This window comes from Agelaius phoeniceus, chromosome 2 (assembly GCF_051311805.1).
Source record: "Agelaius phoeniceus isolate bAgePho1 chromosome 2, bAgePho1.hap1, whole genome shotgun sequence".
NCBI lineage: Eukaryota > Metazoa > Chordata > Aves > Passeriformes > Icteridae > Agelaius > Agelaius phoeniceus.
This window is the reverse complement of record NC_135266.1, coordinates 95,470,323-95,493,353: the sequence shown is the minus strand read 5'-3', so window position 1 is coordinate 95,493,353 and position 23,031 is coordinate 95,470,323. Positions and strand designations below refer to the sequence as shown.

Here is a 23,031-nt window from a genome sequence, read left to right as displayed (position 1 = left end):
AGCAGCTTCAAAACTGAGACCCAGGGTTTCTTGGGGTGAAAAACCCCTCACTGCCTTTATGTCACCTCATCCTCCGCTCGGCCCGCAGCCAGCCTTTCCCCCTCTCCCCCTAGGAGTCCCCCCGGAACGGCCTCTCGGCAGTGTTTTCCGTCGAATCCCACGAACCCAGGATTTGGGAGCCGTTTCGCTGCCCGGGCGCTGTTTAACCGGCTGCGCTCACGGAGAGCGGCGGGCGCGGGACTCTCCTCGGGCAGGAGGCAGCGAACGCCGCCCTCCCTCCCTCCCCGCAGCCGGGAGTTTTTTCCTACTACAGCCATTAAACTTTCCAACGGCGCGGAGACTTTCCAGTTAACCCCTGCGGAAGCCGCAGAGGGGCTGCCGCGGCCGGACGAGGAGGGCACCGTAGGCGCCTCAGCGTTCTCCGCCCCCCATGACGGCTCCCCCTCCTCGGGAGCAGCGACGCCGCTCGCCCCTGGCAACCTCCTCCCGCTGCGGGCCGGCGGCGCGGCCGGCGCCGGCCCCTTTAAATGGCGGCCGCGGCCCCGCCGTGCGCCCCGCGCAAGCAGCTGGCGGGTGCCGCGCGGCCCTCGCCCCCCTCCATGGTAAGCGCCGCGCTCTGCGCTCCCTGCCCGCCCCTCCGGCGGGCTCTGTGCCCCCGGCCACCGCCCCCCCGGGCCAGCGGAGGGCCCCCCAGGTAGGTGCGGGGAGCAGCAGCCCCGCTCCCTTTCCGGGCACCCGCACGGGCGGGCCCCGGACGGGCGGCGGCGGCGCGGCCCCGCTGGCAGCGCTGGGAAGCTCCGCCGTCCCCACCCACCTCCCCAAAGTTTTTGGGGCGAGGCGGGGCCGGGGGCAGGGGGGCCCTCGGGGCTCCCCGATGAGGGGAGCGGCGAAGGCCCCGCGGGGTCCCCGCAGGGAGGAGCTGGGCTCCCGGGAGAGCCAGCGGGGAGGCGGCCGCGGGGCTGCCGGGCAGCCGCTGAACCCCGGCGTTTTGGTGGGGAGGAGCGGGCGGGCAGCAACTGCGGGAAGTTGCAGCGAGTGCGGGTGTTGGCGTGGAAAAGCCCCGCGGGGGCCGCTCTGCTCTCATCCCACGCAGCCCGGAGTGTCTCTGCCTTTGCCTCGCTCCGCTGTCCCCTCCGCAGCCCGTCCCCAGCCCGGGCCGCGGCCCCGGCAGCGCTGGGCGGGGTAGCCCAACACCCTCTCGGTTCTGAGCTGGTTTGGAGTTGAAACACAGCGTTACCTCAGCCCGGCGGATCCGGTACTACAGGCGGGGTTACTGGTTAGGGCCCTGGGCTGGTTTTGTACCGTTTGCTAGCTGGGATGGCACAAGTGACGTTCCGTGGCTCAGTTTCCCTTCATAAAGTAAAACTGACTTCCAAAGTGAAGAATACTGATAACAATGGAGAGTGCTACAGAATTAGAAAACAGTGCTGCTTATTATCTTAATAGTGTTATGAGTCAAATTACTTGTCTCTGAGGTGTTTGTATTTCTGTACAATTTATAGTGTAACTAACAGTACGTATAAACACTTGATGTATCAGTATTATAATAATATATGTCAGTACTCTGGTAAAAATGCTACACCTGTATGACATTTCTCAAGTTCTGAAAGGTCTCACAGGTTCCTGAGACGTGCTGCATATTAGGCACCGATGTCTTGTGTTGATATTATTTGAGTTCTAAGTATCTGTGCAGCTTTAACATGCAAGATGGGGAGGGGAAAGTGTGCTGGAAATAAAATACTTTGATAAAAAATGTAAAATATAATTAAATATAGTGTAGTCTAGGGGGAACAAAATAAAACCGATGAAAAAGCTGTCTGTGGTAGTGTTTCCATGCCACTCACCTTGGTGAAATTACCATGTCAGGTTTCATTTAATATACAGCTGTTAAATGGACTAACCATCTTGTTTCACCTTTCTCCACCACTGCTGAATTACATACCTTACTTCTTTGTTCACAGGAAGTTCATGAAGTGGATCATGGTCTTATTAACCAGCTACTTGCTGATTCAGAGGAGACTCTTAATTCATGCACAGAGAAAATGCAGGGTCCTGCTCAGTATAGCTGGAGTGCTGACTGGAGCTTTTGGGTAATCTCTGCTAACTTGGCTTTAATTTATAAATATAATACCTGTCTGTTTTAATTTGCATGTGTGTGTATATGTACAAGTTTTATATCCACAGTTCTCAAGTTGCTTTGTAGTCATGAATTACTAAAGTGTTCTCCACCCATGTAGTGAGGCAGGTAATTTTATCATTACTGGATTACTGAAGTGTAAGGTGAGACTGAGAGGGGGGTGAAGTTGTTTATCTGATGTCTCAGATCAAGTTAGTGACAGATCTTGTGGCTTCTATGCCCAGTCCTGTCTCTCAGGTCCTGATGTGAATCCATGCCAGCCAACCCATGCCAGTGTTTCTTATGCCTATAGAAATATATTTTTGATGCTCTGATGCTTTTTAAGCATAAGGACTGAATTTTGATTCTTGGTGGTTGGTGGTTCAGAATAACGTTCCTAGTGTTCATTTTTGTCAAGTAAACATATTTGTTTTTCACACGAGTAAATAAACTTCCTGTGTTTTCTGTAAGAATTGACTTTGTGAATAAAAAAGGCAGAAAACAAGTAATTCAATTTTTTTCTTTCCGGGGAAATGCCTGACTGAAAGCATAGTGTGTAATAAATAATAAGTGCCTATTTCAGTACTTTTCTTTTGGTAGATTTTTTTTTTAATACCTTGAGAGAAGGTGAATGTGTGTCTAGATTTGGAGTGTATGTTTTGCTGTTAATTTGGGGCATGGATTGTTATTGTTTGATAGGGAAGGAGACCACATATGCAAGGAGCCACAGGCAGGGTAACAGCTGATCTTGTGGGAGACACAGAGTGCCAGAGCTGTGAGGAAGGGAGTCTGACTCAGGTTCTGTATCAGGTGTCCTCAGTACATCCCTGTGCTTCAGCTCATAGAAAGTCATCTGGTCCACTGTGTCCTTCTCCTGACGAGGTCATCACAGTGTTCATTGTGCTTAGCAAGTGAAAGATTGAGTAACTAGTGAAGGCCAGAAGGAGTCCATGGCAGAGCTGTGAGCAGAAGCAGGGGATCAGATTTTCCAACTCCTTGTTTATAAATCTAGCTTGTATGTTTTTCACTCCTCTTCACAAGCAGATGTTCTAATGATCAGGACATCTGGTTTTGCATCTCAGGCCATAGTATAAATCCCCTCCAAATGCATGTGTACTCTTAAAAATGCAATAGTAATCTGAAGCCAATGAAATGGGACAGGACTAATAAAATCCCAGCAGGTCATAGATAGACTTGTGTTGCTAGAGTGAGTTCTTGGGGTGTTCAGTATTTTCTTCACTATCCCTACAGAAACAAGGATGATCCTTGGCTGTTCTGCCTGTGCCCAGCTGTGTGGGTACTTGAGTCAATAGGAAGTCATGCTATGCAGACAGTGCAACTGCCAGCTATGTTCTTGTTAGGTGGCAAATTGGATTGTGTAAGCTAGTGCTCGATGGTTTGTATCCAACCACTAATGCAGGTGGTATTTTGTGAGAGGAATAAACCTGTTCAGGTCTTGGTGTTGGGTTGTTGGACCTGCAGTTAACAACCCAGTGTTTCCTTGATATGCCTGGTGATTTAAAATAAATTTATTAGAGTATTCTATGTGGAGAATGTAGATGTGCTATTGGCTTTGCACTCTTAGGTTTGAGACGTGCTGAAGGCTTGAAGTTTCTTTTCAGGAGAGTGGGATCCTTCAGTGCAGTTGCAGCTGCTGTGTGAGGTGTTTTTCACTATGATTAAATGATTATCTTCTGTGTTATTTATACTCCAAGACCTTAGTATGTGTTTGATGTTGGTGTTTATCTGGCTCTGCAAACATGACCTTGCAGTTAAAACAAAGTAATTGCGCAAATACTTCCCTCTTATAAGATAATGCTGTGGTTGGAAATGTTGTAGCCTTACTGTCTGTCACTGATTAATTTTAAAAGCTGTACCAGTCTGCTTGCAGGAAGCCATGGTGCTTATTTTCTCAGCCTCAAGGCAACTGAATTGTAAAGCAGCAAGAACCAGGAAATCACAAATTCAAGATGAAAATTAATTAATTCTATTTAAAATGTTATGCCATTGGTATCTCTCCTTGCTCTTGACAGAAAATGTTTCAATAACTTGCATGGTTGATGATCAGCTGCTGACTATTAAACCAAATTGTTAAATCTCCTTGAATTGAGTCATAGTAAATGTGTGGGTGACAGCATGGAAGGCAGCCTGTTGCAGTGTGTGAAGTATGTGTCACTAACATTTGACAAAGGTGATCTTAGTGTCCTGTGGCAGGTGGGGGGACCTGTTATGCTCATTCCCACTCTTGAGTCAGTAGAATGGAGGAATTGCTACAGCAGCAGGACTAGCCTCTGGTAGCATCCAGGGATCAGCTTTGATGCCAGGGTTATTTGCTTGGAGAGGCTGCATGTTTCCAGCAACTTAGGTTTGCTCCAAGGGCTCATTTCTTCTGAGGGTGATGTACTCTTGTTTTGCTGATAATAGAAACCAAATGTGGCTGTTAGAGCCTGCCTGGTTTGACTTCAATTTTTCATGGATTGAGTGGGAGTAGGCAGTTGTGCCATGCCTCTGGAAGTCAGGCCAGGTATCATGCATGCTCAATAGGTGCTGTGAGCACATGTAATTAGCAGCAGGCTAGGGTTGACAGCCTCTGGGACACAATCTCTCTTCTGGCTATGGTGAGTGGGGAGAAGAAAGGGTAGCTGAAAAACTATCAGGGAGGGAAGAAGAGTATCCCACTCTGTGGAATTTTTCTTATCTCTTAAAAAAAAGAACACTTTGGATATCTTTATTGAATAATTTTGTGAAATAATTAGTTTGTTACTGTAAGCAATTCTTAAACTGATAGTATTACTGACTGCTGTTTGTAAGATTGATGGTGTGTCATGGGATATTTTTTGGTTTTTGTTTCTGGGGTTTTTTTCCCCCCCCACCTGGAGGTGGACAAAGCTGGACTTCTATAAACTCACTGGAAGAAGAAAAAAGATTGCTTACAAACTTAATCTCAGGGCTTTCTCTCTCCACTGGAAACTGTAAAGCTTTTATCTCTAGTTGATTAAATAGTCCTAGTTTTGGCAACTGCAAATAGATGATGAAAGTCAAAGATGATTGGAAATTATGTTATGTCTGGAAGCCCTATCTCAGGATTCTGAATTCACCTTTTTATCCTTTTTTATGCCCTTCATACTGGTATACGGTTCAGTTTAATATCCTTGGAAGAAGAAACCTGTGAAAGCCGTAAGTATTTTCCTACCTTAGTGAAGAAGGTAAAGGTGAATGAGGAGGCTAATGGAAAGGATCCTTGCATCAAAAGTGAGGGTGTTTTATCTGGGAATTCTAGTTTGTATTAATGAACAGTCAAAGAAAGTTCATGTATGCCAACAGTAAGAAGAATGCCCATGAAAAAAAACCTAAAAAAGTAAGTCCTTCCCTTGGAATGAAAAGGTAGGTGGAATGAGTGGAAATCAAATGAGCATCTCAGAAAATTGCTTGTATCTGGGAGGCTTCTTTAAGAATTTGAAAATGTGAGATAGCAAGTAGGGGTTGAAAAAAAGATAATAAGGCTTAAAAAGGCAATTGGTTGGAGTGTAAGTTTGCTGCCAGTTTAAAGAGCTGGTCAGTGTGAAGGAGTTTGAAAATAGAGGCAAATAATTGATACAGTGAAAATAAGCCTTTTACTTTTCATAATATAAAAGCAACTGAGAACTGAGGTTGCACAAGATGAAGAAAGTGTTTTGAATTTTTACATGCATGGATCTGGTTTCTGCAAGAAAGAACTAGTCTGTGAGTGTGTGACAATATGTATGGCAAGAATACAGTAAGCATATATGACTCAAACCTGCAGAAGGAGGGATGCAGATATGTATCACAATTTGGAAGATAATTTGTTGAAGCACAGATACAAATTGAGGCACTTTGGGGCCCAAGACAGGTAGGGTTAAATGAAATATTTATTGTATCTATAGTTGTTTGAATCTTCCTTCCACCTTTCTCTGAAGACTCATGCCATTCTTGGAATGGCTTACTGGGCTGGTTGAAGTGGGAATTGTTTTGGAGGCTGATATTTAAGGCCTTTTGACAGTAGCTCTCTCTTATGTTGTATACTTGGTATGTTGTTTCTTCTTATCTGTGCCTCCAAATATTTGGGTTGTGGAGGAGATATATCAATTCTCTTGACATTGGAGGAGGATTTTTGGCCTCCTTATTATTTGCTGGTATGAAGCAGTCTGGTAAGGAGGATGAGAATTGGTTAAATTAATTGCTATAGGTCTACAAAGAGAATAAAATAAAGAGAAAAAAATCCTTTAGGCACATTAATGCTGCATTTTGGTGTTTTGTTGGTTGGGCTTTTGTTTATTTTTTTTTTAATGCCCTAGCTTTAGTACAACTAGCTTTTGCTGTAGTTGTAGGACTGGCATGTTGTTTGTTTACCTGCCTGGAATCTCCAGAAACAGGTACCTTTTTTCAGCCCTGTGATAGCCCTGATTATACAGAAGCAGTGTTTTAACCTGGTAGGAAGACAGACTGCAGTTCTACCCAATCCTTGAACATGGGTGATTAGGCTAAAGGGGTTTTTTCCCTTTTGGTGCTGGGAATGTCTTTAGTGCTGTTGATGCAGCTCCAGACTGAGCACTGAGGTAGATCTCGTTGACATAAAATTTTGACCAGTTCTAAGCAAAGATTGCCAGTGGTGCCCTGTCAAAATAAGCTTTTGCCAGCTGCAGCAGTAGATAGTTCTCTATAATATTAATTATTACTATATACATATAAATTAGTCTAGAACCTGAAGATTAAATATAAAAGGTCAGAAAGAAAATACTTCAGATTTATGTGATATACTTATTTTTTTCTAGCCACTGGGAGAAAAACCTAAGAAAGGCAACATGGTTCAGGAAATCTGCATGGAGTTGGAATAGTGATATCCTTTTAATGAAAGGGAAGTCCCTAATGCAGAATGAGAGCTTTAAAAGTCAACTCTAGGAGATGGAAAAAAGATTTTTTCAAGTTTTTTTTTTGGCCTTAGTTGTTAATTTGCAGCTTGTATTTCTGCAAACAGGTAGTGGTGTAGCACTGTCTTTTTCAGGTGTGCTGTGGGTGAACCACTTGTATATAAGGAGAGGAGAGAGGACAGGTAGATAAAACTGTGCAAAATGTGATTGTTTTGTGGTTCTCCATTAGCAGCAGCCAGGAGAAGCTTTGGGGCAATTTCTTGGTGAGTGCCACTTTCCATAGAATTTCAAATGCAGCAGGGCTACTGGCAGGCTTAATAAGATGACCAGAGTAATTTATAGCAAAGCAGTTTATGTAATTGGCCACAGTCACTCCTGCATTATTATCTATGTAGTGTTGTGGTTTAATATGCTCCTTCAGGTTTTCACTGTAGTCCTGGTTGAAAGTATTTATGTCTCCTTGTATGAGTCGCTGAAACCCAAATGGCACCAAGGGGAATTACTACCATGGTGATTGTTTCCTTCATGATGTTGTTTTCTGATCCTTGTTTGGGCACTGTTACTAAACTTAAATATAGATCAGAGATGCAGTTACAGAGAGACAGATTTTACTGGCAGGGTAAGGAGGGAAATGTTCAGCTGAAGGGTGCTGCTCATTTGCTTCTGTATTTGTCTACTTTGGCATCAAATAATCTTGGTGGGACTTTGTTGCAGGTAAGGAAGATGAGTTGAGAAGTTAAGTCTTGTAGTTTCTTTATTGTATAAGGCATTTTTCATCACCCTGAGAACATCTGGATTTTCCCTGTCTCTGTTAAATGGATCAAATAAGTCTAAAGACAGGCAGTTTGGACTTTTTTTGTATTACTTGGGCAGCATGCAGTGAAAAATCAGGTGAAAAAACAGATGTTGTTAACCAATAACATTGGCTACTTGTCCCATACACGTGCTATAAAAACAAATGTGAGTCAGATGAAACTGCTGTTCAGAAAGGAATGTATTTTGTTATCCAAAAGGAAATAATCTTAATTGGGCTTTTAATTGCCATTGCATCATAATACTTAGTACACTTATGGCTGTTGAAACCTGGACAACATAGTTACAAGACTCAAAGTTAGCCTGGGGAATAGATAGATTGACTTGAGCAAAAGAGTATCTTTGTGCTGGAGGATGACAAACTCCCTTCAAGTACACTTAACTTTAAGTGTAAAGGTAGTGCAGAGTTCATCCAAACACATTTGGTTTATTTGTATTAAGTTTGTTTTAGAAGGTGTATCACAGGACTTTGTGGTTGTATTTTGATTTACCCTTTATCTTTTTGGGTAAATCTTCATGGGGTAGACAAAACTACTAAAATAGAACAAAAATAATGCTTGAATGCTGCATTTGTGAAGTCAAGAAAGTAGATACAGATCCACAATTTTCCCCTAAGAAATGAGAAGGAGTTTGGCAGTTAAGAACCTTGTGAACTTGTGCTTATTCTGGGGAGGCAACATGAGATGTGGTTTCTGGTGAGGGGCATTATAGGAATAGTTTTGCTACCAGGTTCAAAAATGTTATTGCCAGCTAGGGAGGCGTTGATGAAGATGCTGAATAAATCTGAGATTGGGACACCTTAGCTCTTAAAAGCAGTTTAATTTCTAATTCAGAACTGAGGAAGGTGTTTGTCCATGGAAGTGTCCAAAGCTGTTGAACTTTTTACTTAATTTTCATATTTAAAATCTGTTTGTTTCATCCAAACTCAGAAGTGCTTGGTGGCAGTTATATAAATAATTCTATTTGAATCTGAAATAATCAGCCTCCTTGATAATTGCCGATGTCTACACTCAGGTGTTCAATCAGCTGCAGATGGTGTTATCTTATAAACAGGAAATGCACTTAAAACAGTCTATGCTAATGCTATTTTTGAGACCTGAGTCACACTGGTACCCAGGCTCTGGTAAGGCCTTTCTGAGATCACTTTGAATCCTCTCACTGGCTTTCTAATGGAAATAAATTGTCAGTGAATATTTTTCTGTATGGATATACTTCCCAATACTTTCCTGTTCCTTTCAGAACAGGAAGATTCCCCATGATATATCCTGTCTTTGCTTTGGGAAAGCAGAAGAGTTACCTTGTTTTTCTGGTGAAACCAGTTCCTGCTATTTACATATGTAGCTGATCTTGACAGCAGAACTGCAGGTCCTCCAAAGCCACCACCCAGCTAGGTGCACAGACAGCTACTTACCCTAGCCAGCAGCCGGGGCTGCAAAATGACTGTAAATACAACCTCTTTTTGTTCCATTATCTTCTCCTTTCAGACTTTCAGATTGAAATCTGAGTGATTACAATGTCTTGACATGCATTTTTCTTTTTCTTCTGTCAGTTTCCTCAGTAGGGCTGTGCTGGGAGAGGGCTCTCTGCTGCTGACTCCATGTAGTTAGTTGTGAAAATGTAGCAGACAGGTAAGGCAGGTGGAAAGGGAGAGCCAGTGGAAAGGGAGAGCCAGTGCAAAGAAAGCAGAATAGGTGCATGGCTGCTGTTCCCCTCTCAGAGCAGGCAGAGATCTGTTGGGCATGCAGAACCCTGTATCCCTTGCCTCTAAGTGCCTGTGAAGAGCTGAGCTCTGGGTGGCTGGTAATGTACGCATTTTGGGGAATTTGGGTATACAGGAAGCATGCCCTGATGTCCTGAGCTCCTGCTCTGAACCTCAGCCTGACTTAAAACAGGAGACAGTGGCTGAGTTTTGATTTGGCTCCATGCTGAGCTGCCAGGTGCAGATGTACTCTTCAGGCTGGTTCATGGACTGTAGCCTTCAGCAATGCAGAGAGGAGGGGGTGCTAGGCATTAAGTGCTTCTTTCCAAGCTGGTGTTTCCCTGGTGATAGTACTTTTCCTCTGCTGTTCCCTTTGGGACTTCTGTGAACTTGAAGTGATTTATGCTACTGCAGTCTGCTTCCCAAAATCAGTTTTGGTGATGGTGGTTTTAGATTGGAGCTGGGCAGTTCTTAAATGTCACCCCTGCATAAGTTTTCTTTGCCCAGTTGCTGCAGTATTTGTGTGCCTGTTCTGCAAGGCTGGGGTGTTTCAGCCTGTTTTCCAAGCCAGCATGCAAGCAGAGGCTGGCAGAACGCTAGCTAGCACTGCTGGAGGGTGGCCAGCACCAGCTCTGAGCAAGTGGGTGAGAGGGGGGGGGAGCTGTAGAGGCTTTGGCCAGGGATTTGTATGGTTTGGAACAGGCTGCAGGCAGCTAGAGGAGGTATGTGTAGGGGGTGTGTGTGTTCTGACTTTACATTAGCTTCATGCTTCAGTCAGTTTTATTCTGAAATGGAGCATATGCTTTGCTCTGCACTGTACATGGCAAGCTTGAGATTTTTATCTCCAAATCAGAGTTGTTATGAAAGTACATTGGCTTCACTGTTAAAATGCTTTAAAACACTTACTTGCAGAAAAAAAAAAAGGTACTGAATACTACAAAACCATTGCTTCAGAATAAGCAGAGATATTCTCAAAGCAGATATTCTCAATCCAAGGTCTTGTTTTTCAGGAAAAAAGATATAGTACTAGTAGTAATGGCAGGAGGCTTTCTTATAATTGATAAGAAGGTTATCATTTTGTTTCCCAAGCACCTTCAGCTGAACCCTGTTTCAGTGAAATGGGAATATGAGCTAATTCTGGTGTGACCTTGAAGGAGAAATTTGTGAGAGTTCCTCACATGTTCTAAACTGAAATACTCTGTTACAAAATACTTCCCAGTATGTTCTACTGTTTTGGTTTGTTGGGTGTTTTGGTTTTTTTAAAATTTGTTTTGAGTTTTTTTCCTTGTTTGTTTTTTTTTTTTTTTAAGAACATGAAAAATATAATCTCTGGTTATGCAAATCAAAGTTCTCTGAAGAAATACCTTTATATTTTCAACTCTAAGTCTTTTAATTTTCTTCCTGGGAAGGATGCCAGATTTTAAAATTCTTCACAAAAATGTTACCTTTGTTATAATTATATAACCTGATGTTAGCAGCATAGTATTTCATAGGATGTTAAATTTTCTTGTCTGTCAAAATCATAACTGTAACAACTTTGGCTGTGGATTTTCTAGGCTGTTTTGATAGTCATATAGGTGAAGCTGAAGCATGAGACCTTCATTCCTGCTCCTGGAAGAACACTGTGACTGGTGAGGTGTGGGAAATGACCAGGCCTTCTGTGAGCAGTATTCCAGCTCAGCCAAGTTCATTTTCTACATGGGGAAACATTTGTGATCAGGTTTCCCTGGTTGACCAGAACTGCTTTTCAGGAAAACAGGCTTTCACCATGTGCCAGGTCAATGCTGGCTTGGTGAGACTGATGTCCATCTCACTTGGTGACAGCTGGGCTACTCCTGTGGGACACAGTGCTTTGATGTGCTCTACCCAGTCTACAAAATAAATGGAAATAGTCTTCCTTTCAGAAGCACCTCATTCAGTCACTTCCTTGACACTGGGTGTCAAATGTTTTCTGAGTGGGCACCCAATATTTCAGCAGCTCTCCATAATGCAATAGTTCTGAGGAATTTCTTTCTATGTGGATTTTTGGAAGCTCCTGGTGTTATTGGTAAGGCATAATCTGCCTAACATGTTCAGTGTGCCTGCCTGTGTGAGAACTTGTGAGAACTATTTAATAGTAATACTCATCTTGGGAGAACTAGGGACTCTGTCTTTAGCCTTGTTATGGGGTCTTGTAGGCTTAAAGAAACACAACTACCACCCCTCACTCCTCTATTCACCCCAACTTCCCTCACCCCCAATGAAACTAACCCCTGGAAGATACAGTAACTGGAGTATTTGCCAGTGACTGTATTTTAATATCCCTTTCTTTAACTTATACATGCTGTATTTCCAACTGAAGAAAGGACATATTTTCACTGATGTTCTTCTGGGTGCCACTGAAGGAGAATGCTGTTGTTTTTCTGCTCGGTCAATAAGAAATGTTAGAGTTCCTTTCTCCTTCAGCTTCCACAAAGAAGAGGGGGCTGGGCCACAGGAGTGGGGACATAATGGCTTTAGTGCACAGCCCTGTGCCTGCCAATGGCCCTGTGCTTGTGAGACTCCCCTCTCCACAGGTAAGGGTGAAGGAAAAACAGCATATAATGAATGTAAGGAAAATAGCTGTAGGTCCCTAAACATTTCCCCCTCCCACTGTGACTAGGAGCTTGTTCACATTTCCTTGAGAGCATGGGAACTTTTGAAAAGCAGGCTTCTAAGGAATACAATGGCTGAGCAAACCCTGGCAACAGTTGCTTGGTTTCTTTTTTTTTTCTTTTTTTTTTTCTCCACTGTGTGGATAAGCAGGTGTGATCAAATATCTCCTTATTAAAAAAAAAAAAAAACAACGAAAAACTCCCAAACACACACAACACCCCTCCCAAAACCAACAAAAGTGAACCAAAGTAGACAGTAAGTCACCCTAAGTAATGTCATGGTCCTGTGAGTGGTTCTTTCCCCATGTAAATTAAATGCTTTTGTCCTTCAAGAGAGAAAAGAACATAAGTCACTGCTAGTAAAGCTTTTGAGTACTTAATGATTGAAAATTGTTCCTAAACAGTTTTTTGTAATTTTTGTCAAGAAGTGGTTAGTGAAAGTAGATCACTGTAACAGAGTAGATCTGAATTGTTTATGTACAACAAGATGAACTGGAGAAGTCTGACACTTCCAATGTACAACCTAGTGCTTGGTGTCAGGAGAATTGGGAAACTGTGCCCTGTAACTGCAAAAAGATAAGGCAGACTGGCACTCATGTGGATGTGAGCTTTCACTGTGATTCTGTGCCTAAAAGCAATCTGTGATTCAGATTTATGTTTGTGGTAATTCCTGCAATGCTATATCTACCTTTCAAGAAGGACACTGAAAATGAGAGGATTCAGAAAAGCCAGAAGAATAAGTCTGAAAAAGAACAATCTTTTTGCTGATAGGCTTGAGAAGCTTAATTCCTACCTCAGAAGGAGATATGTAGTAACTTGCTTACCATCTAAAAATAATTCACAAAGTAAAGATGAAGTTAACCAAATGTACTAGCAGAAGAACTATCCATAGATAGGATGGATTTTTCCATCCAGAGTAACTTTAGGTTACTCTGGATGGAAAAAGGTAAAATAGATATTTTATTTTTTTCCAAGGAGAAATTTGGTCATTTCAGCTCTACTTTTAAAGCCAGAGAGTTGTGGCTTGTGTATTGTAGATTAGATTGGATGATTAATGAACTTTTGCGGACTGCAGGAATGGCTGCAGTGGGATCAACATTTCTGTGATGGAAAGGCTTGTCAGACCTGGCACCTTTTACAGGTGAGAGATCATCTCAGTGTGCCATAGAAAGTGTTCCTGTGATAATGAGGGAGTCTGCCTGAATCTGTCCTGGAATATGTGAAGTGTCAAGTTTGTCTCCCTTACGCTGTTAAATGAGGCTTTTATTCAGGGCTGTTAACTTGGTTCTCATCTCCCCTAGTGAGTCTTTAATTTCACTGAAGGTGGGATCTCAGTATATTTTGTTTAGGTTCTTTTTGGTTTTTTTTTGGTTTTTTGTTGGGTTTTTTTCCTTTGGGGGGGGGGTGGTAGGCTTTGGATTGATATTTTTCCCTACTTTTACTTCCCTATTTTTCCCTAATCAGGTGCATTTAAAGAACATTTGCAGTATAGAGGAGTCTTGTATAAAATCCAGATTTCTCTCTGACTGGGTGTTGTTTTTCTGGAGACTGTGTTCTTTTTCTTTCTCCTGATGCTAAGAAGGGTTTTATTATTCAGTAGAAATGCAACAGCTTTTGCCAGAATACTTAATGTTTGTTTTAATATGTTTATGTAAGGTTAAAATGTTCTTTTATCCTAACCTCACTAATACCTCCAAATTTGTTTTTGACCATGTCTAGAAACGTCATAGGAAAGTACAGGTCTTTGGGGAATAGTCAGATGATCTTTATTTGGGGTTTAGAGTTAGTGGCTTGGATTTACATATTAGACAGAGGAGCAAAGCCTTAAGTTCCATGGGCCATATTTTGATGGTTAAGTGAGGCTTCTGAGCATAAAAGAAATGGCAGTTTGGGCAGCTTCCTTATAGACTTGTTTGATTCTGGGACCCTGAGCCTGTGGTGATAACTTATTCTGAGACTGAAGCTCAGTGGGAGGCATCTCTTGAAATTAGGTGATATGAGAGTTATTACCCTACTGATAAGTTCAATTTACCTGTGATTTCAGCTGTTGAATTCATAGCTGCATGTCACAACTGTAGAATGCAAATTGTCAGGTTACCTGGGTTTTGTAGTGTCTCAAAACAAAGGGAAAACACTAACAAAACAAATGCAGAATTATTGCCATCGTTAGTGATTGTTAAAAAATGTGCACACCATTCTGCTGAAGTTGATTGCTTATTTGCATACTTAGTGATATCTGCAATCAAATAATTTCCTAATGATTAGGATTTTTGATGTACTCCTGGGAGAAATTGTTGCTTAATTTTCCTCTGCAGTTTGCTAAATGGCTCAAATTGTTTGCAGTGGCTACACTTTGAAGATGTAAATGTGCAGGGAATCTGTTTTTCTTAACAGGCTTCTGTCCTATAAATAACTCAGCTTAGTTCTATTTAAGTTTACATATGTTTTTCTAGAACATGACTTTATATAGTTGAACCATCCATTTCCAAACAAGGTATGAGAATCATTTGGTTATGTGTCTCCAATATCTGGTTCTTACATAACTGTCTTCTGTAAAACTTCTTGGTTGTCACTGAAAATGGTTTTCTGTTTATGCTATTTTACAGGTTTCTGGTATATATATTGTGGCTTCAGATGAAAAATGCTAACAAGTTGTTGGCTGCACTTAATAATTTCCTTGGTGATTAAATATAGCATGACCATAAATGCCTAAGATTACCCTCAGGCCAAGTGTTTGCCTGATGATTTATAATTAAACTTAGAAATGTGTATGTATTAAAAACAAGTTGCTGTTTTCATCTTGTGAGTGCCATGCTACAACCTGTTTTATGCCTTTCCTCTTTTTATATTTGGTGCTAGATTTTGTAACTCAGAGGTGGCAATCTGCTTCAAATACTGCCACATGTTGGACATTATAGTAGAGATTAGAAGAGATACTGTATTCATAGAAATGTCTTGTTTTCTTCACTTTAAGGAAATTAAAATTGCCAATAGTGTTAAAATTGCCCCTCTTGTTTCCCAAGTCTGTTGAGGGATCTCTTCTCAATCATCAAGCCGCCTACTGAGTAGGTAAGAAGTACATATTTAAGTGAGCTAGTTTTCATGCAAAAAAGATAAGGTTCAAAACTTTCAATGTGCTGACATTTTTCTGCTGATTAGATAAGGATTCAGAGCAGACTCTGCCTAGGGGTCCTAAGAGCTCAGTAGAAATCTACCATTAATAAGGTTTTCTTATAGTCCAGTCACTCATGAAAACGCTTCTAAATGCCAGCAGGGGTTTCTAAGACAAGCTGTAACAGGTTTTATGCTCTAGAAAAATTTCAGTTCTAAGTAAACCTCAGTATCCTGAGTCTGGATTCTTGGAGCTGTTGAACTGGCTGATTCAGGCACTAATATAAATATGTCTGTGACACTGTGATGCTCCCCTTTTCTTTGATTCCTTTTGTCTTATAACCACAAAGATGCTGAACTTCAGTGTAGCTCTTATCTCTTGTATACATCATGTTTGAGAAACTACATTTCTCCTTAAAAGCATTGCTTCCTAAATCATGATTTCACAAATTGTGACTTTTATTTTCCTCTCATGGCAAACTAATTCTTTTATTCCCTGTATGCTGGTGTTGGTAAAACAAGTCCAGACTTCAGTCAGCTGAGGTAGGACTGTGTGTAAACCATAGGGACTCAGGAACTACAGGTGGAAACTTGACAGGTGTGAGTTAAATTTTCATTTTTCCCTATGTCTCTTTCCAGAGTAGTTGCAAAGAACTAGATTTCTTCTAAGCAGTGCAGATATTTGATGCTTTTTTTGGATGATCAGTTAAAAGTGTGCATTTCAGGGCTGGATGTTGCAGGCCAAGAAACCATAGCCCACCTACTTCAGCAGATTACATGCTTTCCTAGAATGTTGTTTTTATAATCACAGAAATAACTGAACTATAACTGGAGGCATTACAGTTTAGAGGAGACATGTTCTAACATGTTTCTCTTTAGCTACACTCAAACCTTCCATGTTTGCTTTTCTCAAAAGGGGAGGGGTGGATGTATTTTCTGTCTCCATCCCTTGCTGCCTTTTTGCATTACAATGCTCAGAATATCAGTGGACAGCAAATATGTACTCAAACAGAGGTCAAACATATAGACTTCCTTTTATTTATGGTGTAGAAGGTAAATTGACTTATTTTTTAAGAGCTGATCTGTGTCAGAGCAACTTTGCTCTCTCACATGTTACATGCACTTAAACACTTGACTTTGAGGTTGCACTTGAACTTGCATTTCCTGTGGCCTAAGAGCTCAGTTCTCAAGTGTAAGATGCCAGACAATTGTAAGATCTAAGCTGTAGGGTGGTGTTCAGGGAACTTTTGAACTGCAAGAAGCAGGAATGTCCTCAGTGAAAAAGAGCAAAATGTGGGAATCTTGAGGAGGTGGGAACAGTGCATTTGTTCTAGTCTATTAAAAGGCCATCAAGCTGAAGATAAGTCTAGTTTTGTCCTGGGGTTTTTTGGACAAGCACAAATATAGTGAAAGAATAGTGGCCAACTAACATGCTGCAGGAATGTGTCAAAAGTAAGGTCATACAATCAAAAGTAGTTCTTTGCCTCCTTTCTTCCTTCTTCCTCCATCCTAAATATAAGTAGAAACTAATCTTATGGTGGAGATGGGTTTAATGGTGAATGTCAAGTTTTGGAGTAATACAGGGGCTCAAGCAGAGAATAGCATCCATGTGCTTAAGATCTTTAGAAAGGTAAAAAAAAAAAAGTGTGAAAGAGGCTTTTGTAGTATATTTATACCTGGTTCTAGGAACACTTAAAAGTGATTTCTTCCTGTAATAGTTTTAGTCCAGCTGAGTGCATGACCTTATACAGCATTTAGTTAAGACTGCCTCTAAAATAAGTGTCCAATATCCGTTAAGGAAAAAAAAAATGATCCTCTTACAACTGAAAATGAATAGTAGGACTTCTATGCAGAATATTTTCTGGAGAAGGTGCTGAAGCTCTTCATTTGTATGGGAGCAGGTACATTTGTTTATAGGAATAAGGAGTTAAAGTCCATTGAGATAGTCCTCTGCTGTGAGTTTACTGCCCAATTTGAATCTTAAGAAAATCATAGACAGTGATCTCTTTAAAATGGGGTGAACTGTAGAGCATGACAGAAAATCAAGAAGTGATGGTGATGCTGCTATTCATTCTTACTGGAGGAAACTATTTTCTTTGTTCCTGCAGTTCTAGTTACAGCAACTGTTGAAAAATCCAGTGCATTGAAGTATTCCTGAAGTAGTACTCCAAGCAGACATTGATGTTCTCTGTTGGGTCCTTTTGTTCTATTGGCCTCTGTGAGGGCTTGATTTTTTCTGTCATCTCTGTGTTATGGCCTTGCTGCCTTTTCACTTGGTCTGTGCTAGAATATTTAGTCCCAGAAGGGCTCTCATCCCCTTATGGGTGGAGCAGGTTGCTATCATAGCATTGTAATGCCTTGTGACTGGCATCTGGCCTGATACAGGGAATAGTTTGGCCTATGCCAAATAAATACTCTTACATAAGTAAGCATAAAGTTACAGTGATGATCACATTTAGATACCACCTATTCTTTATTGCTCTTCTGAGGTTCATTTGTTCTTCAAGATAAAATTACACATCCAGTGTGAAGACAGTTGATGGCTGAAAATAAATCTGTTTGCATAACCTTTTACTGTTCTTTGTTGCAGCTCTCAAGTTCCACTTACAAATATAGGAGTGAGGAATTCAAGAGACAGTTTTCTCATCTGCCAGACTCAGAGAGACTCATAGTAGGTAAGAAGTAATCACAGAAAAAGTCTTTGTCTTCTGTTTGGTGACTTCAGATTACAGTCATGTCAAAGCATTTTGTGTGTTTTATGGCAAATTCTGACTACAGGTGATAACTCCCTATTCTTCTGTCTTTGAACTAGCAAAAAATACTTTCAAGGAAAGACAGGTCCATACTCCTCTCTTCTACTGCCTGCCTTGTGGGAAAAATAAAAAAAAGGGATGTTGTTTCTGAGACCCTGTTAACTAGGTAGATCATCCTTAGAAAAAGCTTTCCCCTTGCTCCCTGGAACTAATACCCTTTCCCAAGGCACCTTGATTAATGTGACTCCTGGGACAGAGTGACACATGGGTGGTTGTAATTTAAAAGACTATTTTTCAGATGAATGGGAGAGAAAAGAAGCAGGTGTCACAGAATATCAAACTATGATGCATTACTTTTCTCAGTACTGAAATACTCCTTTTCCAGCTCTGTTTCACTCCACTGCAGAATCCAAAGAAGGCAAGCATGTACCCCTATCTCCTTTGCATAGTGATGCACCTTATTCCCTTCATCACCTGCCTGTGTTGTATTTATGTAACAAATACACTGTATATTTTCATACAAAAGTGGCGTTGTGACTGTTTCAAGTTCATCTCTCATTTTATGCAACTTTTAAGGAAGTGAATATTGAGAGGCTGTTTAGTGTATGCTTGGAGTATGCAAGCAACAGCTCTGAAGCAGTTAAATCCCAGTGTCTTTTTCCAGTCACAAGAGGCAGGTATCCTCTGAAATGCCTTATGCATTTTTAAAATACTTCAGTAGGGATGTAAAACAGAAGGAAAGGATATTACTTCAAAGCATTGTTTTGATGTTTCTCCTTCCATTGGATTGATTCATCCAATCAGTAGAAAGCCATGGAGCAAACTCTGAAGCGCAGTTTCAAAGGGACTGTGTAGGATTTAGAGAAAGATTTAGTAATGGGTTAATCTCAATCTGCTCCATAAGAAGCAAAGCCACTACTTTCATATAAATTTCTTTTACCCCATAAAAAGCAGTGTTTTCTTGAAAGGGCTTTTTGCATCCTCCAAGCAAGGAGCTCTTCCTTTGCTTGGTGTAGAGAAACTAGGTCCAGGCTTTGCAGTGCTCCAAGAAACCACTGCTTGCTGCTGTTCATTGAAAGAATTGTTACTGCTTCTGTTTTTAAATCAACTGTTAAAATTAAGTAACTATTCCACTCTACTGAGCACTGTATATAAGTATTATAGAAAATAGTATTTTCTTAAAATGAGGGGAATTACTTAAACCTTCTAAATGGGAGCTTAAAGGAGTGCTATTTTAATTTACCTGAAAATGTTGTTTTCAAGCAACATATTAAGTTACAGTTCTGAAAACTTAAAAGGAGAAATGCTAATCTCTTCCATCTGTTTTGATATTCTCTTTTGTGTAGGTAGGTCAGAGTGGGATTGCTCATGAGTTGCCCAGTGATGACCTCTGTAGGTCTGAATCCCTCTCCTAAAAAACGCAGAAGTCAGATGCAAGCTTCTTAGTAATGCTCTCCTCAAGTCCTTAACTTCAAACTCCTGTTGCCTTCCTCTGTCAGCATTTTGGTATCTGACAGTTCTCAAACATGCACTTAGTTCTTTAGATTTAAGTTTCTGTAGTTCTATTTGTAGTTACATCTCCAAGGGCTTGTATACATGACTCATTCTAGTTATAAGAAAATTTATTTCTGCTTGATTATTTGAGGAGGAAAATGGTAGAGAATTTTAAAAATCATAATAAAAGCTTCTGTAAATGCAGATTTAGCTTGAAGTTAGGATGTTGGGGACTCCTGAAGTTCTTGATATTTGAACTAGAACTGTATTAATTATGTTCTTGTAGTACACAAAAACAAAATTCTGGCTCAGACAATACCAGATATAAAGGTATTAAATACCTCTAAGAGTAAAATCACTAATATATATTGTATCAATACATACATTCTGATTATTTTGTGTACATTAGGTAGCCTTCTTTAGGTTGGACCTCCCCAAAGAGGTCCATCTTAATTATCTAGCAGCAGTTCTTCTGAAAATTCCTTTTGTTTGACTCTTCAGGCTCTGAAACTGGGAAAGTGCTGAGATTTTTAAGAAATGCAACTAAATCCTCTGCTCTTGTTCTTAATTAGCAGGTATCTGATTATGGATAATTACATTGTAGATGAAATCCATTTCTCAATAGGGGTGTTTCAGTCAGAGACAGAATGATAAAAATGATAGTCAACTTCAGGAAATACTCCCTGCCTCAAGAACTGGATAGCTTCAATCTGCCTCTTAGTGTCTCACTCTGCAGATAGTTTTAGCTAGTGTTAGGATCTGTTTAGTAGAATACTATTATCTTGCTACAACATGAACTACTGTTACGTAGGAGTTGACAGTATAATCTGTTGTACTATAAAATGTTTGTGTATTCTCTTGTTTAGATGCTTTGAAGTTTGACTAATGAATACTTCTCCCATGTACTCCCGGTCATGCCTGACACCTCTTCTCTGAAAACCTAAGATAGTACGCAGGGGATGGAATACATAGATGGAATGCTGTCCTCACATGGATGTACCATCAACTCTGGCTTTTGGCTGTTCCCAGAGCAATGGTCTGGATGCAAGCCAGTACAAGTCTGCCTTTGTAGACTTCTTAAAAGTGAAAGAAATGGCTTTTTATTGTATTGTAATACCCATTTCATTTTAGTTAACAAGTTTGGGTCAGCTGTGCTGCAGTCAGTGGGTGAGTGACTTGCTCTTGCTCTCTGTACACAGATTACGCCTGTGCGCTCCAGAAGGATATCCTGCTGCAAGGACGCTTGTATCTCTCTGAAAACTGGCTCTGCTTCCACAGCAACATTTTCCGATGGGAGACCACAGTAAGATCTCTTAGCTCACTTGAATCCCACCTTTTCCATATCCTATCAGGATATAGGATTAGAGTCTCTCAGATCTCATCCTGTCCATCTCATACTAGTAACTCTGGGCTGTGAAGAAAGAGCCTGCATCCCTGAGAGGAAATTCAAATTCATTATGTAAAATAAGAGTAGCAGTGGAGGCATCTGAATGCTGAAGTAAGCCTGTTCAGTCTGTCATTCAGCATAAAAAGTTTAGGAATTATGCTAAAGCTGGCTTTTTACAGTTCTGGTAATGACAACTTGCCTTTCCTTACCATGCGAAATTGTCCTATAAAGGAATGTAACACATAACCTCCTACTGTTAGTCCTGGGGCATGACATGGTATGTGGTGTTGCTCTATTCAGAACTCTCCAGTATTAAACCTTACTTGACACAGCCTTACATGTAAATATCAGCATCTAAAAATAGCTGAAGGGAATTGATAAATGACTTCTGCAAGTTCTCATATTGTGGTCTATGGCTTTTGAACAGTACAAGCAAAGGTAGATAGATATTTGTGATATGTTGGCCCTTTATTTCTGTCAGATTAGGTTAATGAGTTTAAATTTATTCATTCAGATGCAGTTGTTGCATCTGCTGCAGAACTTACATGAAACAGTGAATAAGAAAATGAAGATAACCTAGCAAACAGAGGATGGACAGGTCAAAATGTTCTGTGAACTATGAGACCGCTCTTAAGTCAGTATCTCACATTTGAGTGCTCTGAAATATACAGGACAAACAACAAATAGCTTGTGTATTTAAGCCCGTGAGGGGCTGTAGAAATACTTAATTGAAAACCAAGCTTAATTTCATCAGATGGATTTGATGATTGAATATGTCATATTTTAGATGTAAAATTAATTAAAAAATTAACTATACTCTTGAATATATAATCTGCTCAAAGACTGATTGGGTTTTGTTTTTTTTTTAATCCAAAACAGCATACATCCTGGTAACCTGTTTCTGCCTGTCTAGCAGGGTGACATCTTCAGCAATACCTTTAGGCAATCTGAGCTCATCAACTACCATGGTAGAGCCAAGTTTGGGACCTCATTAGCAGGCTGTGTTGTTGCAAAGAGAGAGGGAGTAAGTGGAGAACTTCCTGCTCACACAGGAAAAAACAAGTTAGAGCTGTACCTTCCTCTTTTCTCTATGCTGAATGGCAGCACAGCCTTATATTCAAGAGAAGAGGGGGGGTAGGCTGGAAGGAAATAGCTTGCAGCCAGTCAGACCATGTTCTTCTAAACAGAAACATTTCAACTACTAATACACAAGTCAAATGTGCCTAGACAGGAAGAATTTCTTGCAGTGACTAGACTGCAAATAAAATTTTGAAAATTGACTATATTGTAAACATCTGTGAGATAGATGAGAGAGATCAGGTAACAGACTATGTCCTGCTTTATGTATAGCATTCTGATTGGGATTGACTTTCAGATCTGTGATTTGTGTTTGGTTGGGATTGTGGCTGGAGGAGTGGAAGAAAAGCAGAAAGATCCACTTACTTCCCTAGTCCCAATGTGAAAGAAGAGGAGATGACTCTTAAGTCACCTCAGCTTCTACTTTGAAATGCTTGCTGTTAAAGCAGCAAATGGAGACAGTAATTCCCTTTGTGATCTCATCTGAATTGCATCCCAGGGTTTGGGGTTAGTTTGAGTTCTTCTTGCATGTTCTGTAACTTCTAAATTTTTAGTCATAAGTTATTTTTAATATGTCTTATTAAATGTGTTTCTGCTTAGATTTCTATTGCTTTGAAGGATATAACTTTCATGACAAAGGAGAAGACTGCTCGTCTCATTCCAAATGCCATACAAATAGCAACAAAAGGAGAGAAGGTAAAAAACTGTTTTTAAATATATTCTTGCTAAATGATAGAGTCCTGATCACAGCACTTGTTCTAGTCTATATTTGCATAAGTACTTCCCTGTCAAATGCTTAAATGTGATTTGGATTAGAAGGCAGACTTAGATTTGGTCCCTGTGCACGTTTGCTTGCAAATTCGTCTCCAGTTTGACTGCAGAATCCCTTAGTGGTGTTGATACAGTAACCAGAAAGTGAAAGTTTGTCTCACCTTTTCAAAGGAAAACTAATTCAAAGCATGAATTCAGAATGTGTATTCTTCATACTGGAAAAATATCAAAGTCACTGGATTTCAAGTACTCCTTGAAAAAAACTACTGAAAACAAAAGGACTGTGAT

At 40.7% G+C, this 23,031-nt stretch overlaps 1 protein-coding gene across 6 annotated transcripts in view; it reads left to right on the top strand.

Annotated features, from left to right (window-relative positions):
- Positions 1 to 206: 206 nt before the first annotated feature.
- Positions 207 to 23,031, top strand: part of GRAMD1C (GRAM domain containing 1C) — a 51,819-nt gene continuing 28,994 nt past the window's right edge. Inside the window, exons 1-5 of one of the 6 annotated variants that reach the window (XR_013181021.1) lie at positions 207 to 694; positions 1,962 to 2,090; positions 17,852 to 17,936; positions 20,708 to 20,811; positions 22,573 to 22,668. Coding sequence is in view for 4 of the 6 variants with exons in the window: in XM_077174298.1 (XP_077030413.1) it covers positions 431 to 694; positions 1,962 to 2,090; positions 17,852 to 17,936; positions 20,708 to 20,811; positions 22,573 to 22,668 (678 nt within the window). In the remaining 2 variants the exon portion in view is untranslated. Of the gene's footprint in view, positions 695 to 1,010; positions 1,256 to 1,961; positions 2,091 to 17,851; positions 17,937 to 20,707; positions 20,812 to 22,572; positions 22,669 to 23,031 lie in introns of those variants that run through there. The other 5 variants (XR_013181022.1, XM_077174298.1, XM_054655076.2 and 2 more) reach the window with 5 other exon arrangements.